At 49.2% G+C, this 18,756-nt stretch overlaps 1 protein-coding gene across 1 annotated transcript in view; it reads left to right on the top strand.

Moving 5' to 3' along the window:
• The window catches only part of LOC147102401 (RNA-binding protein Musashi homolog 2-like), a 269,465-nt gene that overhangs the window by 183,603 nt on the left and 67,106 nt on the right, over positions 1-18,756 (top strand). The window contains exon 4 of the mRNA XM_085964792.1: positions 587-646. Within this exon, the coding sequence (XP_085820918.1) occupies positions 587-646 (60 nt within the window). The remainder of the gene's footprint in view (positions 1-586; positions 647-18,756) is intronic.

Below are 18,756 nucleotides of genomic sequence, written 5' to 3'. Positions count from 1 at the left end.
TCATGGCCGCCAATGCTGGTAACCACGGCAACTGTCACGTGCGGGCGGGCGGATAACGCCTGCTCCCTGCCGGTGTGGGCGTGTAAAAACAGATGAGCTGGTCGTTGACCTCACTGCTGCTTGCGGGAGCTTGCTGCGCCCAGGTTGGCTGCCGCTTTCCCCTGCATTGCAAGAGCGCGACTGCACTTCAAATGTACTTCAGTTGGCTGCGAAGTGCGTTGGGACATCCCGAAAGCTGCTTCTACAAAACGCTGATTCTTTCTTTGTGTGTTGTTTTCACTGGGCAGGAGGGTCGGTAACCAGAGGCCGCAGATTTAAGGCTCCGGAAGCGAGCTGTTACGATCTAGAATGCGCTGGCAGAGAGGGCGCTGGAAGCAGATTCAATAGTAACTTTTAAAAGGGGAATTGGATAAACCCTTGAAAAGGAAAGAATTGCAGAGCTGCAGGGGAAAGAGCCGGGGCATGGGGACTAATTGGAGAGCTCTTTCAAAGAGCCGGCACAGGCAAAAGGGGCCGAGCGGCCAGATTCTATCTGCCAGATTTACCCATCCGTTTTTTTTGTTATTTCTTTCCCTCCCCCATTCAGGCTTCCCAGCAGCGGCCTACGGCCCAGTGGCAGCGGCGGCGGCAGCGGCGAGAGGCTCAGGTAGGGGCGCCCGTGGAAGAGGCGGCTACATGGCATACCCTCAGAATGCAGGGGCAGGTAAAGCTCTGTCGGTATTCTGTGTGGCTGCAGCTGTCCATCGTCACTCTCTGTCGGTTCTCTGTTGGCTCCTCGCATCTCTCCCGGGGGGAGGGGGGGGGGTTACCCGAATCTGTGTGTGTCGGCCTGGAGCACCGTAGGCCGTTGTTAAGGCGAGCCCGTAAGCATATCGTAACAAAGTGGGGGGAGGGGTGGTACGAGAACAGTTGGTTGTCTTTTTAAAAGGAGGGCAAGGGCTAAGATGTCTTTCCAAAATTACGTTCCATGCAAACTTGTGCTGCTTGCGAAGGATTGCCTTCCCAGAAATATGTCTGCTGGTTTTAACTGTGGTGCTGAGTGGTGATTGGCCAGTTACTGGATTAGGGCCCCATTCAATTCCATACTTTTTTTTTAAGAAACAATTAAAAAAGGTTTTGAGGAAGCAATTATTATTTTTGTAGTTGCTGCCCCTTCCTCAAGTCTTCTTGTCTTAAATTAAAAAGCTGATCCTTTCCCCGTCCCCTCTCTCTTCCCCATTGCTCTCCTGTTCCATTCTCCCTTCTCCGTCTTCGCTCTTTCTCTTCGACATCCTGTTTTTTTTCCCCGTTCTCCATCCTCTCACTTCCCCATCTGTGTTCTCTCTCTTCTCCATCTATCCTTGCTCTTCCCCATTTCTGTTCTTTCTCTTCCTCATCCAAGTCCTTTCTTTTTCACATCTCCGTCTTCTTCCCCTTCTTTATCCTCTGCTCTATCTCGTTCTCGTCCTTCCACTTCATCCTCACCCTCGTTTTCCTTCATCCTTGTCCACTCCCTTCCCTTTCTCTCTGACCCCTCAGCTCCTTCTCTGTCCCCTCTCTTCCCTCCCCACAATCCTTTCTTCCCTCCCCACAATCCTTTCTTCCCTCCCCACAGTCCCTTTCTTCCCTCCCATCCTCCCCATCACTCTCTTCCCTTCTATCCCTCCACTTCCATCATCCCTTTCTCCATCTCTGTCCCTCCTTTCCACTATCCCTCCATCCCTCTTTGCCCCTTCTCCATCCTCTATCTCTCTCTTTGCCCCCTCCCCCGTGTTCCTTTTTCTCCTCCATTTCCCTACCACTCCCCCCTCCCTAACTAGCTAACTTGGCACATGACATCTCAGCTCACAGAGAGTACGGATAGATTGGTTTTAACTTTGCTTCCATCGTTTAATCAGAGTGCTTTTGGTGCCATTTAAAAAAAAAAGAATTAAATCGGAACTGAGCATTTGACAGTTCTATGCCTGAATCATTTAAAAAAGTTTATGTGGGTGTTAATGACTTTGCAATAAACCAAAATTTAACGGAGATTAAGATCACTGTGGCTGGCAGGTTTGAAAGACAGCCCTAGAGATGGGTGACGATATTCAGTAGATTGAGGGCTGGTTGCCAAACTCCAAAAATTGTCATGCCATTTTTGTTTAGCCTCACGAGGTTAAGCAGATGTTTCACTGAATATCTCTGGACACAGTTTAAGCTCTTTTGAATGAGACTTAGCTACAGTTCATATCAAGTATCTACACTACGCACTGCATTAAACATGATGCAGGTATGTCTTGCAGGGAGGGCGTAATCGTTAGTGTGGCTGCTGTTCCTAGCTACGATCGTAGTTGCACAAACGCACGCCTCCTCCATCCTCAATACAATCTCCTCTTAGTCTCAGTGACCGACTGCTACCTGAGAGGATGAGTGGAACAGGCCACAGGGTTGGCTTATTAACTGGAGCTCCATGGACATTTGATGCTGTGTTCGCTCTTCTATCACCCTTTGCCTCTTTTTTTTTTTTACCCTGGGCCACCCCACATGCAAACGCAAAGAGAGAGGAAGGCGGGCACAGTTTCCCCCCTCTTTAGGCTTCCCCCATCCTCCGCGCTTTCTCCCACATCTTGTCTCCTCACCAAGTCATCCATTTTGTATTGGGCAGCCATTTTCCACGTTGAGTGCTCACTGACTGAAAAGGGCACATTCTTCCGCCAGGAGCCGGTTGCTTCCCACCCACCTTCCCGTGGAGCTCTCCACTCGCATGCAGAGTTGTATTTGGAGTTTCTCCTGAGAAGCTGATGGAACTTGACCAGTTTGGGATTCTGGGCACAGATTCCGCTTGAGGCTGGGATTTGAAACCCCGTGACCTCTGGACGGGAGTCGCAACACTCAACACCAGGGAGAATCCTGAACTCCATTTGAACCTTCTCATTTAACTTGATGAGGAGCCAGAGGCTGAGCAATTAGAGTTCCTGGCCAACACTGCGGAAGACAAGTTCCTGTTCTGTGCTCTTAAAGGAACAGTATCACTTTTTGTTGGACTGAATTTCAAAAGTAATTCAGCACGGATCCACCTGTCCCTTTCCTTCAGCTTAGAGGGTGAAGCCACACTCCTCAAGCATCTCCAAGGCTTTAGCTCCTGTGTTGTTCTGAGCTTAGCTGACTGAGTGAGGGGAGCTGTGAGACCTACCTTGCTTCAGAATGATCTGTTTCTTTACTGCAGCCATCAAACCAAAGCACCAAGTCAGAAGCTGAGGAAATTCCACCCAAGCGAGGCTGACAGATCAACGGTCATCATGGATCTCAATCTGGTCTCCCACTGTGGGGAAGAAGGGGGGTTGCAATTAGGAAGATGAAGAAAGTCAGCTCTCTCTTTCCCTGTAGTCTGTTTATCCTTATTCAGTCGTAAGTTGTGATTCCACTTTATCCTCAAAGCCTCTACTGATTCACCTGATAGGCGTTTACAGCACAGAACGAGGCTATGCAGCCCATCATGTCTGTGCCCGCTTCTTCAGTTGGAACAATCCAAAGCTAATCCCACTGCCTTGCTTGCTCCCCATGCCCTCTACATCACATGTATCTACTCCTCCCTCAAGAGGTGCAGTGGTCTTTGCCTCAACAGCTCTCCATGGTGAACCATCCCAAGCTCCCTGGGTATGGAAAACACAATCTGGCTAAGGCATTTTACCCCAATATTCTGAATCAAACTTTGGGTGCATCATTTAGCCAATCGCTCTGAAACTGAGGTGGAATTGAATGAAAACATTTTGGAAAGTCTTCTGTTAAACCCGCACTTTTGGCATCTATTTTATGTCACATTTTCCTAAAGTTTAATCGGCGAGGCAGAGTCCTGTTCCTTCCACGTGGTGCGATGGAGTCTCCCCATGTAGGTCTGGTGTCCACTGACCGGTGAATTCCCAGTCTTTTGGCATTCCCGCTGTAGGAAGGTATCGAGCGCTCGCTGGGATGGAAGGGAAGAAGACTGCCCCGCCCTCCCTTTGGATTGCCCCCACCTTGCTGCTAGCACCGGGCTCAGCGCCGCAGTGGCAGAGGCCGAGGGTCAAGTCACCCTGCCCGTCATCTCAGGGTTTTGACCGTGGGGGTTGGGGGGGAGGGGGGCTGGGGGGGGAATGGAAGGCAGAGCGGAAAAAGAATGGGAGAGGGAGGAGAGATTCGCCTCAACAAAAAAAATAAAAATCCCGCCGCATCTGGGTTTGGCGTTTTGGCTCATTCTCTGTAGTGTCTGCCCTCTCAGGACCCCTGGGTCGTCTCTCAGATCTGCCAGCTGCAATATAATCACGTGAGCTACATGACTCTGTCGGTGGGTGTGTGAGAAGTTATATATTTTTTTTGTTGTTTCTTTTCCTGGATTGGTTGAGGCCGCTGTGAGAGAGTGTTTCTGAGGCTGTGTTTCCCGCCTCTCTCACACTCGGACCTGCGCACCTCCATCTCAAACACTCTTCTGAGCGTGCTCAGCGGAGAAAGGTTTGTCCTCGCCTATTAATCCTGTCAATGTCCAGCTTCCTCCGTTAGTTGCATGTCACCTGTTCTCTACGTTTAAAAGAAACCACACGCACTGCACACAAAATCCAAAAAAAAAAGAGAAATGAAATTCACATCTACTCTGGAGCAATGTCTTCTTATTTGCTTTTCGTTCAATTTTTACACCATGTTCTTTGAATTTTTTTTTCCCTCCTTCAGTTTCTTTCTTCGCTATGCAATGCCTCCGGTTTCATAAAACATCCCCTACTGTCCTCTGCCCGTGTTTCCTCTTCTTTAGTTTTGTATGTTTTTTTGTGTGACACTCAGACGGAGTTGCATGCTTGTAGTAGATGTGTTCGACTGTTTCCTTTAACGGTTTAGACGCTCGATCTTTTCATAGAATCACAGAATAGTACAGCACAGAAGGAGGCCATTCGGCCCATCGAGTCTACTTTTCTGTAGTCTGACGCTGTTTTGATTGGACAGAATCCCCTTTAACGGTTTTCCCAGTTTGCTTCGCCTTCCCCCTACCCCCCTCCTCTCCCGAAGGCAAGACGCTGATCTCTCACTTGGCTGGGGTGTGTGTGGTCAATTTTGCCTCTCTGTTCAGCTGTTTGACCCTGTCACCATATTGGTAATAGCTATGACTTTATTTGACACAAGTAAGAATTAATACATTACAGGTACACTATCCCTTATCCGAAAGCCTTGGGACCAGCTGAGTTTCGGTTTTCGGAATTTTTTGGATTTCAGAAGGTATTATTATAAGACTGGGAAATTTGTATTTAATATAAATTGTAAAAGTTCAGGCTACCTCTTGCGACTGTTCCATGTCTCATTCCCCTTCCTGCTTCTCTGGAAAGCCGGATATCGGCTGACTCCTACTAAGCTGGCCCGCAAATCAGGTCGGGGGTCGGGTGGGGGGGGGAGAAAAGAATATCGGACGGGCCGCGGTTCAGGTGGGGGGGGGTCGGTCGGGGGGAGAAAAGAATATCGGACGGGCCGCGGTTCGGGTTGGGGGGGGGGATCGGGTCCGGTGGCGGGGGGGGAGAAAAGAATATCGTTCGGGTCGGGTCGGGTGGGGGGGGAGAAAAGAATATCGGACGGGTCGGGTTGGGGGGGAGAAAAGAATATCGGACGGGTCGGGTCGGGTGGGGGGGGGTCGGGTTGGGGGGGAGAAAAGAATATTGGACGGGTCGGGTCGGGTGGGGGGGGAGAAAAGAATATCGGACGGGTCGGGTTGGGGGGGGAGAAAAGAATATTGGACGGGTCGGGTCGGGTTGGGGGGGAGAAAAGAATATCGGACGGGTCGGGTTGGGGGGGAGAAAAGAATTTCGGACGGGCCGCGGTTCGGGTTGGGCGGGGGGGATCGGGTCCGGTGGCGGTGGGGGGAGAAAAGAATATCGTTCGGGTCGGGTGGGGTGGGGGGGGGAGAAAAGAATATCGGTCGGGTCAGGTTGCGGGGGAGAAAAGAATATCGGACGGGTCGGGTCGGGTTGGGGGGGAGAAAAGAATATCGGTCGGGTCGGGTTGGGGGGGAGAAAAGAATATCGGACGGGTCGGGTTGGGTGAGGCGGGGGAGAAAAGAATATCGTTCGGGTCGGGGGTCGGGTGGCAGGGGGGGAGAAAAGAATATCGTTCGGGTCGGGGGTCGGGTCGGGTCGGGTGGGGGGGGGAGAAAAGAATATCGTTCAGGTCGGGGGTCGGGTGGCGGGGGGGGAGAAAAGAATATCGTTCGGGTCGGGGGTCGGGTCGGGTGGCGGGGGGGAAGAAAAGAATATCGGACGGGTCGGGGGTCAGGTCGGGTCGTGGGGGGGGGGGGGGGGAGAAAAGAATATCGGACGGGCCGCGGTTCGGTTCGGGTCGGGTCGGAGGGAGAAAAGAATATCGGACGGGCTGCTGTATTGTTGGGTTCACTCTCCCGGTACCTCCTTCACACTGCCCGGCTCGGCCTGCAATCTCCTACCCAGGAGGGAACTCTGTGACCCTCTGCCCTGCTCAGCGTAAGTCATGCGCCACTCTGGTCATGTCGTGCGCACAACTTACGCTGAACGAAAATACTTTCGGTTTTTAGAGGTTTTCGGAAGTTCGGATAAAGGATAGTCTACCTGTACCGTATTTAAGCTGTAGTTTACAAAGGACAATTGAGAATTATATTACCCCCTTGTTCTTTGGGTAGAAGTTGTGACATCGTTCCCCGTTCCCTCTACACTCGTTCTCGTTCACCGTCCCTGGTGCTCTTTTCCCACTCTTCTACAAGCACCTCTCCTCATCACTCCCTTATGTCCCCTTCCTTGTCCCCTCTCCCTCGCTCCGCCTTTTTACAGCAAATCTCCACCAGTCAACAACTGTCCTCTTTGTTCCCTGGGCATCCACATGCAGAGTTTTACAACCTTTATACAGTAAACTCTTGTTTAAACGGAGCTTCATCATCCGGAATTCTTTAATAACCGGCAAAATAGATAACCGGTAATCTTGCCGAATCCATCCATTTTTCGTTTTTCCGAGTTTCTTGCGGTGGCCGAGTTAGTCAGTGGTTTTAATTTTTTTTGTGTTAAAAATTGCCTACCTCTCTGTTATCCGGAATTTTTCATCAACCAGCACCATCCCGGTCCCGTAGGTGCCGGATACGGAAGAGTTTACTGTACCACTCCAGCCATTAGCTATCCCGAGCTTGCAGCATTCAGTCAAAAAAAAAGCAATTCATCTAACGGGGGTCAGCAGGACCAGCCTAAGTCATTTAACCCTGTCAACGCCAATCCCTCTAACTACACTGCTAAACTCCTTAAAGTCGGGGGGAGGAGGGGTGGCGCATTTCCACAGGCGCCAGCCAATCCTCCTCAAGTGGGCATTGTCCCTGCGTGGGGCTGGATGGTGAGTGTCGAGCGGCTTCGCAACAGCAGATGATCCCGATCCCGTCCACCCCCCCCCCCCCCCCCCCGCTGTTTTTTCCAGCCGGTGTCGCTGGGTAGCAGTCAGGACCGTGGGGGGGTGGGGGGTGGACCCTGCCTGATAATTCCCCTCCAAACCCCACACACACACACACAACCCCACCACCAACCCAGGAGTGTCGAGGCCAGTTGTTGCACAGTTACTGCCACCCCAGCCTGGACCAGCTAACTCAGCCCAGATTGAAGAAGTGGTGTAGGGTTTTCATTTTGGGAATGTCGGAGACCGGAGAGGGTGGAATCGGGAGTAAGGGATTCAGAGAAGATCAGAACGTCCCAATTTTTGCTTGCCAGAACTTACACTTGAGTGTCCCCCTTTCAAGTGTGATTTTGTTTATTTAAACAAAACTATTTCTGACCAATTGCAGAAGCATTTTTCCCGAATGTTCTATTACCCGATGGTTTTTTCCATAAACGTTGGGTAGGCAATTTTCTATTTAAAAGAAAAGGCGGGTCACCTCCTCTGACCTCTGACCGCTTGTTTTTTTAAATAAAAGACCGGCCTTTAAACGCCAATTTTCCTGTCCCTGCGACTGTTCGATCTGCTAATCAGACATTAGTGACACGATGACACGAACAGCCGCCTCTGAGCAGGCCCGCATCTCCCCCCCCCCACCCACCCCCTGACTTTCCACGGTAACCCTGCCGTGATCCTGTAGGTAGGCCCAGGATTCTCCAAAGCCAATGTCTCGGGTTGGGTTTGTATCTAACCACAGGGTGGGGGGGGGTGGTTGTGTTGGTTGCATACAAGGTTCTAAGTCAGATGGATCAGAGCAGGCTTGTTGATGATTGAGCAGACTGGAGGGTCAGGGAGAAGGGTTTGAAGGGATTATCAAGAATATCTTAGGGGGAACAATTCAGTTGTTTGCGCCTCCCATTAGCGCCTTTAAGAGGGCGCTAATGGGGCGCAAAGCAACTAGTGCACGGGCGCGGTGATATTTGCGCCGCTCGCAAAATGAACTAGACATTTTGCGGTGGCGCTAAACACTACCGCCACGATCTCCTGCGCCGGCAGTTCGTGACGTTAGTCGAGTGCGCAACGCCCCGGTAGCGCCCGGGACCGGATATTGAGTGGCGTCCCCTGCCTTACCACCTGCCACTAGCAATGACAGGTTGAGGGGAGCGTTTTGCAGTCGGAAAGGGACTGGGGGAGCGCTTTTTAAAGGTGACTGCTTCCTGCCTTTTTTTGTTGGTGACATTTTTGCACCACGCATTCTGAGAGAGAGACTTCTGGAGAGATTCAACACTGTGTGAAGGAGTTTTGAGTACTGAGCAGCACTTTGCAGGTTCATTTTGATTTGCCCTTCCTTGCTTCGCCAGCGCTCTGAGGTAACGCCTCGCTCCTCGGCCTTTGCGCCTTAAGACAGATGTGAAGTGCCTGATTTAGCGCTCCAATCACCTCCATGGGCGATAAAAGCCAAGTTTGCCGTCGGAGGCGATAATTAGCGCCAGGCGCTAAACTTTTCGCACGGCCGATAATGGCGCCCCAAATGGGGCAATACTGAATTTTTCCCCTTTATTCTCTTCCTACCCAAACTGAACCTGAAGGCCTTTACTGTACCCCTAAATCAATCTATTCCTCAGATCACTTGATCAAGTTGGACATTGGTGGCATGTGTCCCGTGAGCCCTGTTGTGTTTCCTCTATCTTCCCACATCCGCCTGCTTCTCTTTCTACTGCTTATTTTGACTATTTCTGGTAATTGCAGATGTTAAGTTCTCAGAAAGACCATAGTCAGGTCACTCTCAAGTCCCACATTTCTCAATAAGGACGTATTTTCTTGCTGTCTTACAGGATGAGGTTATTCTGTGATTAAAAACGGGGATAGAGTAGTCATTACATATAAAATATACTCAGGGTATCTTGTTGCCCTGTAACAACAAGATAAAAGGCAGTAGGACACAGAATCATAGAATAATACAGCGCAGAAGGAGGCCATTCGGCCCATTGAGTCTGCAGTCGGCTCTTTCGAAGAGCCATCCAGTTAGTCCCACTCCCCCGCTCTTTCCCCATATCTGGTCAAATTGTGTGGTTCGACCACATCAATCCATCACTCTCTGCCATGACACCAGAAAACACCAGGATAAAAGCACATCCCTCACAAACTTCACCTGCATTGAGAAGAGGATCGCAGGTTGCGAGGCGGTAGGGAGTAATGCGTCTTAAGGGTCGCAGTACCACTGAAAGCCTGCGGCCGTGTTTCCCTGAAGTTGCCTCAAGTCCTCCTACACTTGAAATTGTTGGAATAGAGCGTTGAGCATTTCCCACGCTGATATCACCCAGCGTAACTCCAAAACCGTAGTGCTGTCACCTCAAAGAAACAGTTTTTTTTAAACCATAAAAGCATTACTGAAATGCTTACTTTTTCCCCTCGTGTCCTCTCCTGAAGGAATTGACTCGTGCTCTTACCAGAAGCCCCTCTGGGTCATTGCCCAAGGGGCCAATCTTTGTGCATGAGTGCCTGCTGGCTATTGAGCTGCAAGGGTATTGTGCCAGGCCCCATTCTACCCTTCCCCCACACATCAACACGTGCACTTTACAGTCAGGTTGGGGAAGTCACTGGGCAGCGCTCACGAGTGGGTAATCCTGACCAACTCTTTTTCGCTCCCTCCCTAACTAAGGGAGGCTGAGGCCAGTGGTACCAGAGTCACAGTTGGTACTGGCTACCTCAACACAGGCAAGGGTTTGGACCTCGGGCCTCACTAAAAGTAGCGACGCAATGCCACCAAAAAAAAGCAAACCAAGCACTGGGTTTCATTTCTAGAGGGATAGAACTGAAAGGCAGAGAAGTGATGTTAAACTTGTATAGAACCTTGGTTTGACCACACTGGGAGCACTGTGCACAGTTCTGGTTGCCATATTATAACAACAGCAACCTGTATTTAGATAGCGCCTTTAACGTAGTAAAACGTCCCAAGGCGCTTCACAGGAGTATTAAAAGACAAAAAATTTGACACCGAGCCACCTGAGAAATTAGGGCAGGTGGCCAAAAGCTTGGTCAAAGAAGCAGGTCTTAAAGGAGGTAGAGAGGCGGAGAGGTTTAGGCAGGGAATTCCAGAGCTTAGGACCCAGCAACAGAAGGCACGGCCGCCAATGGTTGAGCGATTATAATCAGGGATGCTCAAAAGGGCAGAATTAGAGGAGCGCGGATATCTCTGGTCGAGGGGGGGAGGGGTGGTTGTGGGGCTGGAGAAGATTACAGAGATAGGGAGGGGCGAGGCCATGGAGGGATTTGAAAACAAGGATGAGAATTTTGAAATCGAGGCGTTTCTGAACCGAGAGCCAATGTAGGTCAGCGAGCACAGGGGTGATGGGTGAACGGGACTTGGTGCGAGTTAGGACACGGGCAGCTGAGTTTTGGATCACCTCAAGTTTACGTAGGGTGGAATGTGAGAGACCAGCCAGGAGTGCTTTGGAATAGTCAAGTCTAGATGTAACAAAGGCATGGATGAGGATTTCAGCAGCGGATGAGCCAAGGCAGGGGCGGAGACGGGCGATGTTACGGAGGTGTAAATAGGCGGTCTTAGTTATGCCGCGGATATGTGGTCGGAAGCTCATTTCAGGGTCAAATATGACACCAAGGTTGTGAACAGTGTGGTTCAGCCTCAGACAGATGTTAGGGAGAGGGATGGAGTCAGTGACTAGGGAACGGAGTTTGTGGCGGGGACGGAAAACAATGGCTTCGGTCTTCCCAATATTTAATTGGAGAAAATTTTTGCTCATCTAGAACTGGATGTCGGACAAGCAGTCTGACAATTTAGAGACCATGGAGGGGTCAAGAGAAGTGGTGATGAGGTAGTCCTGGGTGTCGTCAGCGTACATGTGGAAACTGATGCTGTGTTTTCGGATGATGTCGCCAAGGGGCAGCATGTAGATGAGAAGTAGGAGGGGGCCAAGGATCGATCCTTGGGGGACACCACACGTAACGATGCGGGAGTGGGAAGAGAAGCCGTTACAGGTGATTCTCTGGCTACGATTAGATAGATAAGAATGGAACCAAGCGAGTGCAGTCCCACCCAGCTGGACGACGGTGGAGCAGCGTTGGCGAAGGATGGAGTGGTCAACCATGTCAAAGGCTGCAGACAAGTCAAGAAGGACGAGGAGGGATAGTTTACCTTTGTCACAGTCACAAAGGATGTTATTTGTGACTTTGATGAGAGCCGTTTCGGTACTGTGGCAAGGGTGAAAATCTGATTAGAGGGATTCAAACATGGAATTTCATTTAAAAAGGATAGAGAGGCCCTGGAGAAATTACAAAAAAGATTTACTAGAATGATACCAGAACCGAGAGGTTATAACTATCAAGAAAGATTGATCAGGCTGGGGCTATTTTCTTTATAAAAGAGAAGACTGAGGGGCGACCTGATAGAGGTCTTTACGATTATGAAGGGGTTAGATACGGTAGACGTAGGGAAGGTGTTTCCACTTGCGACGAGACCAGAAATAGGGGCCATAAATATAAGATAGTCACCAATAAAACCAATCGGGAATTCAGGAGAAATTTCTTTACCCAGAGAGTGGTTAGAATGTGGAACTCGCTACCACAGAGAGTGATTGAGGCGAATAGTACAGATGCATTTAAGAGGAAGCTATATGGACACATGAGGGAGAAAGGAATAGAAGGATATGTTGATGGGGTGAGCTGAAGTAGGGTGGGAGGAGGCTCGTGTGGAGCATAAACACCGGCACGGACCAGTTGGGCCAAAAGGCCTGTTTCTGGGCTGCAACTAATATGCAATTTGTTATGTGAGTCTTAAGGGAACCAAAGGCTTGTGGGGTTTTTTTTTTTGTCATTGACCAAAATCAGTAAAACAAATTGCTTATAAACTCCCCGGGACAAAAAAACCTGGTGGGTTTCTCGTTCTTGTCTAATTGGCTTCACTTTTACATGAGCCTGCGCTCTGACCGAGCTGCCTGTTCATTCATGGCCAGCACCAATAGCGGGAGAGACATCACTGCAACCTCATAAAAAAGAGACAGTTTTAGTACAAACTCCAAAATTAAAAGGGGAAGAAAAAAAGCTGGACAGACAGCAGACCCCCATTGTCGATACTCAAACCAGCATTGGAAATAGTGGATAACGCACACGCCCAGTAAAAATCAAATCCAAACAGGAAATTAAAACCATATTGTAACACATGGCTTAAGGAGGTAACTCCCTACATGTGGGTTAAAGCTGTACTAATAGCTGCACATTAAAGGCCCTTAGATACAAAACAGGTACTAGATCTTTCAGTTCAGGGAAATGGCATAGAATTATATAGAATCTACAGCACAGAAACAGACCATTCGGCCCAACCAGTCTGTGCCGGTGTTTACACTCCACACGAGTCTCCTCCCACTCCAGCTACCTCATCTCGGCCTTTTCAGCATAACTTTCTATTCCCTTTTCTCTCATGTACTCATCTAGTTTCCTTTTGAAAGCATCAAAGCCATTCAGCTCAACCACTTCCTGTGGTAGCGAGTTCCACCTTCTAACCACTCTCTGAGTAAAGACATTTCTCCTTATTTCCCTATTGGATTTATTAGCAACTATCTTGTATTTATGGCCCTTAGTTTTAGATTCTCCCACAAGTGGAAACATTCCCTCCACATCTACTCTGCCCAACCCATTTGTAATTTTAAAGACCCCTAACAGGTCTCCTCTAAGTCTTCTCTATTCTAAAGAAAAAAGCCCCAACCTGTTCAATCTTTCCCGATAGCTGTCACCTCTCAGTTTTGGTGCCATCCATGTCAATCTTTTTTGCACTTTCTATGTCCTTCTATGAAATGAACAGCCTTTACACACTGCTTTCGGAGGCTTATTTTCGCGCCTCTCATCTGTTCACTAATAATTTCGGGTTGTGCCTAGATTCCTCCTTTGCGTGAATCAATCTGTCCAACTTTTCCTCCGTGTTCGAGCCTCCAAAAGAGCCTCCATTCCAAAGTGACCTTGGCTCCCATTCCCAAGCAGCCTCCATTCTGCGGCAGCCTTGGCCTGCACTACTCGGGAGGCTCCATTCCCAAGCGGCCACGGCCTCCATTTTGAGCAGCTTTGGCCTCCGCTGCAGATTAGCCCTTGGCCTCCATTCTCCAGCGTTCTTCAAAGCAACCTTGGCCAACAGTCCCGAATCCCACTATCTATCCCAGAGCATCCCTTTAGCCCCACTTCCTGACGAGGCCCCACTCCACTCCTGCGTGCGACCTTATGAAGTTGCTCACACAGTACACACGACGCAAAGAATTGTAACCCCCTCCAGCCCCTACAACTCTCCGAGATCTCTGCGCTCCTCCAATTCTGGCCTCTTGAGCCTCCCCGATTTTAATCACTCCACCATTGGCGGCCGTGCCTTCAGCTGCCCGGGCCCTAAGCTCTGGAATTCCCTCCCTAAACCTCTCCACCTCTTTCTCCTCCTTTAAGACACACCTTAAAACCTTCCAAACTTTTGGTCACCTGCCCTAATATCTCCTTACGTGGCTCGGTGTCGAATTTTGTTTGGTGTCGCTCCTGTGAAGCGCCTTGGACTGTTTTACCACGTTAAAGGTGCTATATGAATGCAAGTTGTTGTTGTTGTGTGCAGGCCACGATCCCAGTAGTTTCTGCCTGCCTGTGTCCTCCAGTGCTGCCCGTGCCAGAGTTTGCAGGGTCAGTGGGGAGGGCACCTCATCCGCACAGTGAAGAATCTCACCGGTGGTGGAGAGGAGGAAGTTCTGAAGCACTTAGATCTAGGAGACCAGGTTCTGCCCAATTATCAGGGTCCAATATTAGATTCATGGGGAAAAACAGTCCAACGATAACGTCCTGCCCAAATTCAGCCTTCAGCGTTTTCTGGTTACTCTGACGGGAGATACATAAGGGCTAATCCCGTGCTCCCAGTGAGAAGTTGCACTCGCAGGGAGCACGGGTCCAAGAATGGGGAGACAGTGTTGTAACCCGACTCCTGCCTGTCGCTGCAGAGCTGCACAATTGTAGACTTTCCAGTGTTGGACACCTCTACATCTGAGGAGGGATGTTCTTGCCATGGAGAGAGTGCAGCAAAGATTCACCAGACTGATACCTGGGATGGCAGGAATGACGTACGAGGAGAGATTGGGTCGATTGGGCTTATATTCGCTGGAGTTTAGAAGAATGAGAGGGGATCTCATTGAAACTTATAAAATTCTAACAGGACTAGACAGACTAGATGCAGGAAGGATGTTCCCGATGGCGGGGGAGTCCAGAACCAGGGGTCACAGTCTAAGGATAAGGGGTAAGCCATTTAGGACTGAGATGAGGAGGAATTTCTTCACCCAGAGAGTGGTGAACCTGTGGAATTCTCTGCAGTTGAGGCCAATTCATTAAATATATTCAAGAAGGAGTTAGATATATTTCTTGAAGCTAACGGGATCAAGGGATATGGGGAGAAAGCAGGGACAGGGTACTGAATTTGGATGATCAGCCATGATCTCATTAAATGGTGGAGCAGGCTCGAGGGGCCGAATGGCCTACTCCTGCTCCTATCTTCTATGTTTCTACAGCTCTCTGCGGTGCTCAGTTGAAATCTCAATGGTCTCCGTTGGTCAGTTGGGCGTGGGGTTAGACCCAAGACTGCTGGGAATAAAGAAGATTCCCCTAACATTTGCCAGTCGACTCTTTGCTGTGGGTGAGGAATTTTCCCCGGGAACAGCCGGAGGGCGTTGGGATCTGCGGGTGGACATTGCGGTTCCTATAATAGGATTGTTACACTGGCACTCCTGAACTCATCGCCAGTTTAATTAACTCATCGCTGGTTTGAATAACTCACTGCTAGTTTGATTAACTCATCGCTAGTTTGATTAGCTCATCGCTCATTTAATTAACTCATCAGCAGTTTGCTAGTCTTGTGCTAAGCTCAGGGTTAATATGAAGTAGAGACAAAAATAACCCATTTGCAAATCTCTATCCCTCAGCCTGTTTAATCAGTCATTCAGCGATTGACTCTAAACAAAACTCTGCATTTTAGACTAAATTAATTAGATGTCTAAATCACACTGCAGTCTCTGAGCAAAACGTGACATTTTTGATTGAGGGTATTTAGTGCACTGAGCATTAAAACTAACAGGTAACTAACTGGGTCATGTTTTATCCGTGAATTAGAAATCACAAATAGTAGTAGTGAGCACAAAGGATTTAGACAGTAGGGAATGAATGATTGGAATACTACAGAATGGGAGGGATCGGACAAGGGGTTGGATCTATTGGAATCCTCTAACGGGAGCCTTTGGGGAAAGGTTTGATCCACTGGATGTCTGTACATTGGGAGTGATTGGGAAATGGATGAGAATACAGGACTATGGGGAGAAAACGGGGCAGTGGGATTCGTTTACGGAATGCTTTTGCAAAGAGCCGGCACAGACACAGTAGTGTAAACTTCCATGCTTTTTTATTTGGTTCGACAGCACACCGTGTGGAAATAAGGTATCCAGCTCACGGTACTAAGAGATTGAGTAGAATGGGCCTATACTCTCTGGAGTTTAGAAGAATGAGCGGTGATCTCATTGAAACATACAAGATTCTGAGGGGGATTGACAGGGTAGATGCTGAGAGGCTGTTTCCCCTGGCTGGAGAGTCTAGAAGTAGGATAAGGGGTCGGCCATTTAAGACTGAGATGAGGAGGAATTTCTTCACTCAGAGGGTTGTGAATCTTTGGATTTCTCTGCTCCAGAGGGCTGTGGATGCTCAGTCGTTGAGTATATTCAAGGCTGAGTTCGATAGATTCTTGGACTCATGGGGAATCAAGGGATATGGGGATCAAGCGGGAAAGTGGAGTTGAGGTCAAAGATCAGCCATGATATTATTGAATGGAGGAGCAGGCTCGAGGGGACGAATGGCCGACTCCTGCTCCTAATTCTTAGGTCCTTATGTTCTTACCTGAGGCTGTGTCTCAGTGTTGCTCGATCAGCTGGACCCCTGAGCAGTACTGACGTGGTTGTCTGGTTGTGCTGTCAGATGGAAGAGAAGTCTCCGAGTCTTAGTGGCGACCAGGAGAAGTAAAAGAAAAAAAATATTTTTTGAAATTAAAGTTTCTCTTTCAATGAAGATTATTTCTTCCTTCACCTGCAGTATCCCCGTATCATTCAGCATTTATCGACCGTGAGATGGAGCTCAATAGTGCTTCAATGTTAACCATTATGAAGTACAATACGGGAAGTGGGAGGCTCGTGCCCTCTGGTTCTCCTTCACTTCACTGTGCGGGGAGCGCAGCAACTTGCGTTTATATTAGCGCCTTGAACACAAAAATATCACAAGCGCCCTAATGAGGCCACACCTGGAGTATTGTCTACAGTTTTGGTCTCCTTACCTAAGGAAGGATATACTTGCCATAGAGGGAGTGCAACGAAGGTTCACCAGACTGGTTCCTGGGATGGGGGGATTGTCCTATGAGGAGAGATTGAGTAGACTAGGCCTATATTCTCTAGAGTTTAGAAGAATGAGAGGTGATCTCACTGAAACATACAAAATTCTTACAGGGCTTGACAGGGTAGATGCAAGGAGGATGTTTCCCCTGGCTGGGGAGTCTAGAACCAGGGGTCACAGTCTCAGAATAAGGGGTCGGCTATTTAGGACTGAGATGAGGAGAAATTTCTTCACTCAGAGGGTGGTGAATCTTTGGAATTCTCTAACCCAGAGGGCTGTGGAGGCTCAGTCGTTGAGCATATTCAAGACAGAGATCGATAGATATTTGAATATTAAGGGCATCAAGGGATATGGGGATAGTGCAGGAAAGTGGAGTTGAGGTCAAAGATCAGCCATGATCTTATCGAACAGTGGAGCAGGCTCGAGGGACCAAATGGCCAGCTCGTGCCCCTACTTCTTATGTTCTTATTTGGGAGGGGGTTGGGGGAGCGGGGAATTGGACACTGAGCCAAGTAGGGAGAAATTAGATGGGGTGACCAAAAGCTTGTGGAAGGGACGAGTTTTGAGAACGGCTACCAAGGGAGGAGAGAGAGAGACGGAGAGGGAATTGCGGTGAGTGGGAGCCAGTGACAACAGATCTGAGTTTGGGGAGGTCACCCAACCCCTCGTCTCATTAATCCCCGACACCGCGCCTGGCAACGCCAACCTGCTGCGTCGCCATGGCGCCTGTTAAATAAAGCCTGTCGTGACGGCGTGTCACTTGGCGCAGTGTGGAGGTCCGCATTGTGTGTCTGTGTTCTGTAGCGTGTCATTAGCTAGTGAAGCCTGTAAATGGATTCAGACAGCACTGTTCCAAAGCCTGTCAATAACCCTATGGTTTTTTCAAACACTGAAATTTTGACAAATCATCTCTACTACAAACCATTAGAAATGCTTATGTGCACAAGAAATGGGGTGATATCAACCGTGAATTATTTAATAAGAATCTTCAATCTTTAATGAGAGAAAGCGTGTCGATGGGCACTAAATCAGAAAACATATTCTTATCTCAGAATGGATAATTTTTTTTTAAATTAATGTAGCTTGCATTTGCAATTACATGTTATTAGAGGGAAAATGAGCTAATTACCACTCCCACTCCCCCCTACCACCCCCATCCACACACATGGATTGAAATCCCTTCTCTCAGTGCCGCACAGTGTTGGTGTACTGGTGATCCATCCTTTAGCACGATGGGATCAGGCTTTCCCATGGTCAGAGCAGTGAGGTTCCCGGTCTCAGTTGGGCTGGTTGGTAGTTGGGCAGGCGTCAGGTGACTCCCCGCGGGGATAGGACGATTGCTGCGTGTGACTTGCGCGCTCGTTGTGATGACTCTTCAGGGCACCGGGAGAAGGTCACCTACTCTGGGTGAATGGGTGCATCAAAAAGGACAACAATAGTGACAACCTCCGTTGATACGGACATAGTAAAACGCCCCAAGGCGCTTCACAGGAGCGGTTATCAAACAATATTTGACACTGAGCCACATAAGGAGATATTAGGACAGGTTGGTCAAAGAAGTAGGTTTTAAGGAGCATCTTAAAGGAGGACAGAGAAGTAGAGAGACAGAGAGGTTTAGGGAGGGAATTCCAGAGCTTCGGGCCCAGGCAGCTGAAGGCACGGCCGCCAGTGGTGGGGTGAAGGAAGGGGGGGGTTGCACAAGAGGCCAGAGTTGGAGGAACACGGAATTCAACAACAACAACAACAACTTGTATTTATATAGTGCCTTTAACGTAGTAAAACGTCCCAAGGCGCTGCACAGGAGTATTATAAGACAAAAATTTGACACCAAGCCACATAAGGAGAAATTAGGGCAGGTGACCAAAAGCTTGGTCAAAGAGGTAGGTTTCAAGGAGCGTCTTAAAGGAGGAAAGCGAGGCAGAGAGGTTTAGGCCAGGAATTCCAGAGCTTCGGGCCTAGGCAACAGAAGGCACGGCCACCAAAGGTGGAGTGATTATAATCAGGGATGCT

The sequence above is a fragment of the Somniosus microcephalus genome, chromosome 22 (genome assembly GCF_052327205.1).
Source record: "Somniosus microcephalus isolate GS21.2 chromosome 22, FLI_Smic_1.0, whole genome shotgun sequence".
NCBI classification, from domain to species: domain Eukaryota; kingdom Metazoa; phylum Chordata; class Chondrichthyes; order Squaliformes; family Somniosidae; genus Somniosus; species Somniosus microcephalus.
This window is presented reverse-complemented; position numbering and strand designations above follow the sequence as displayed.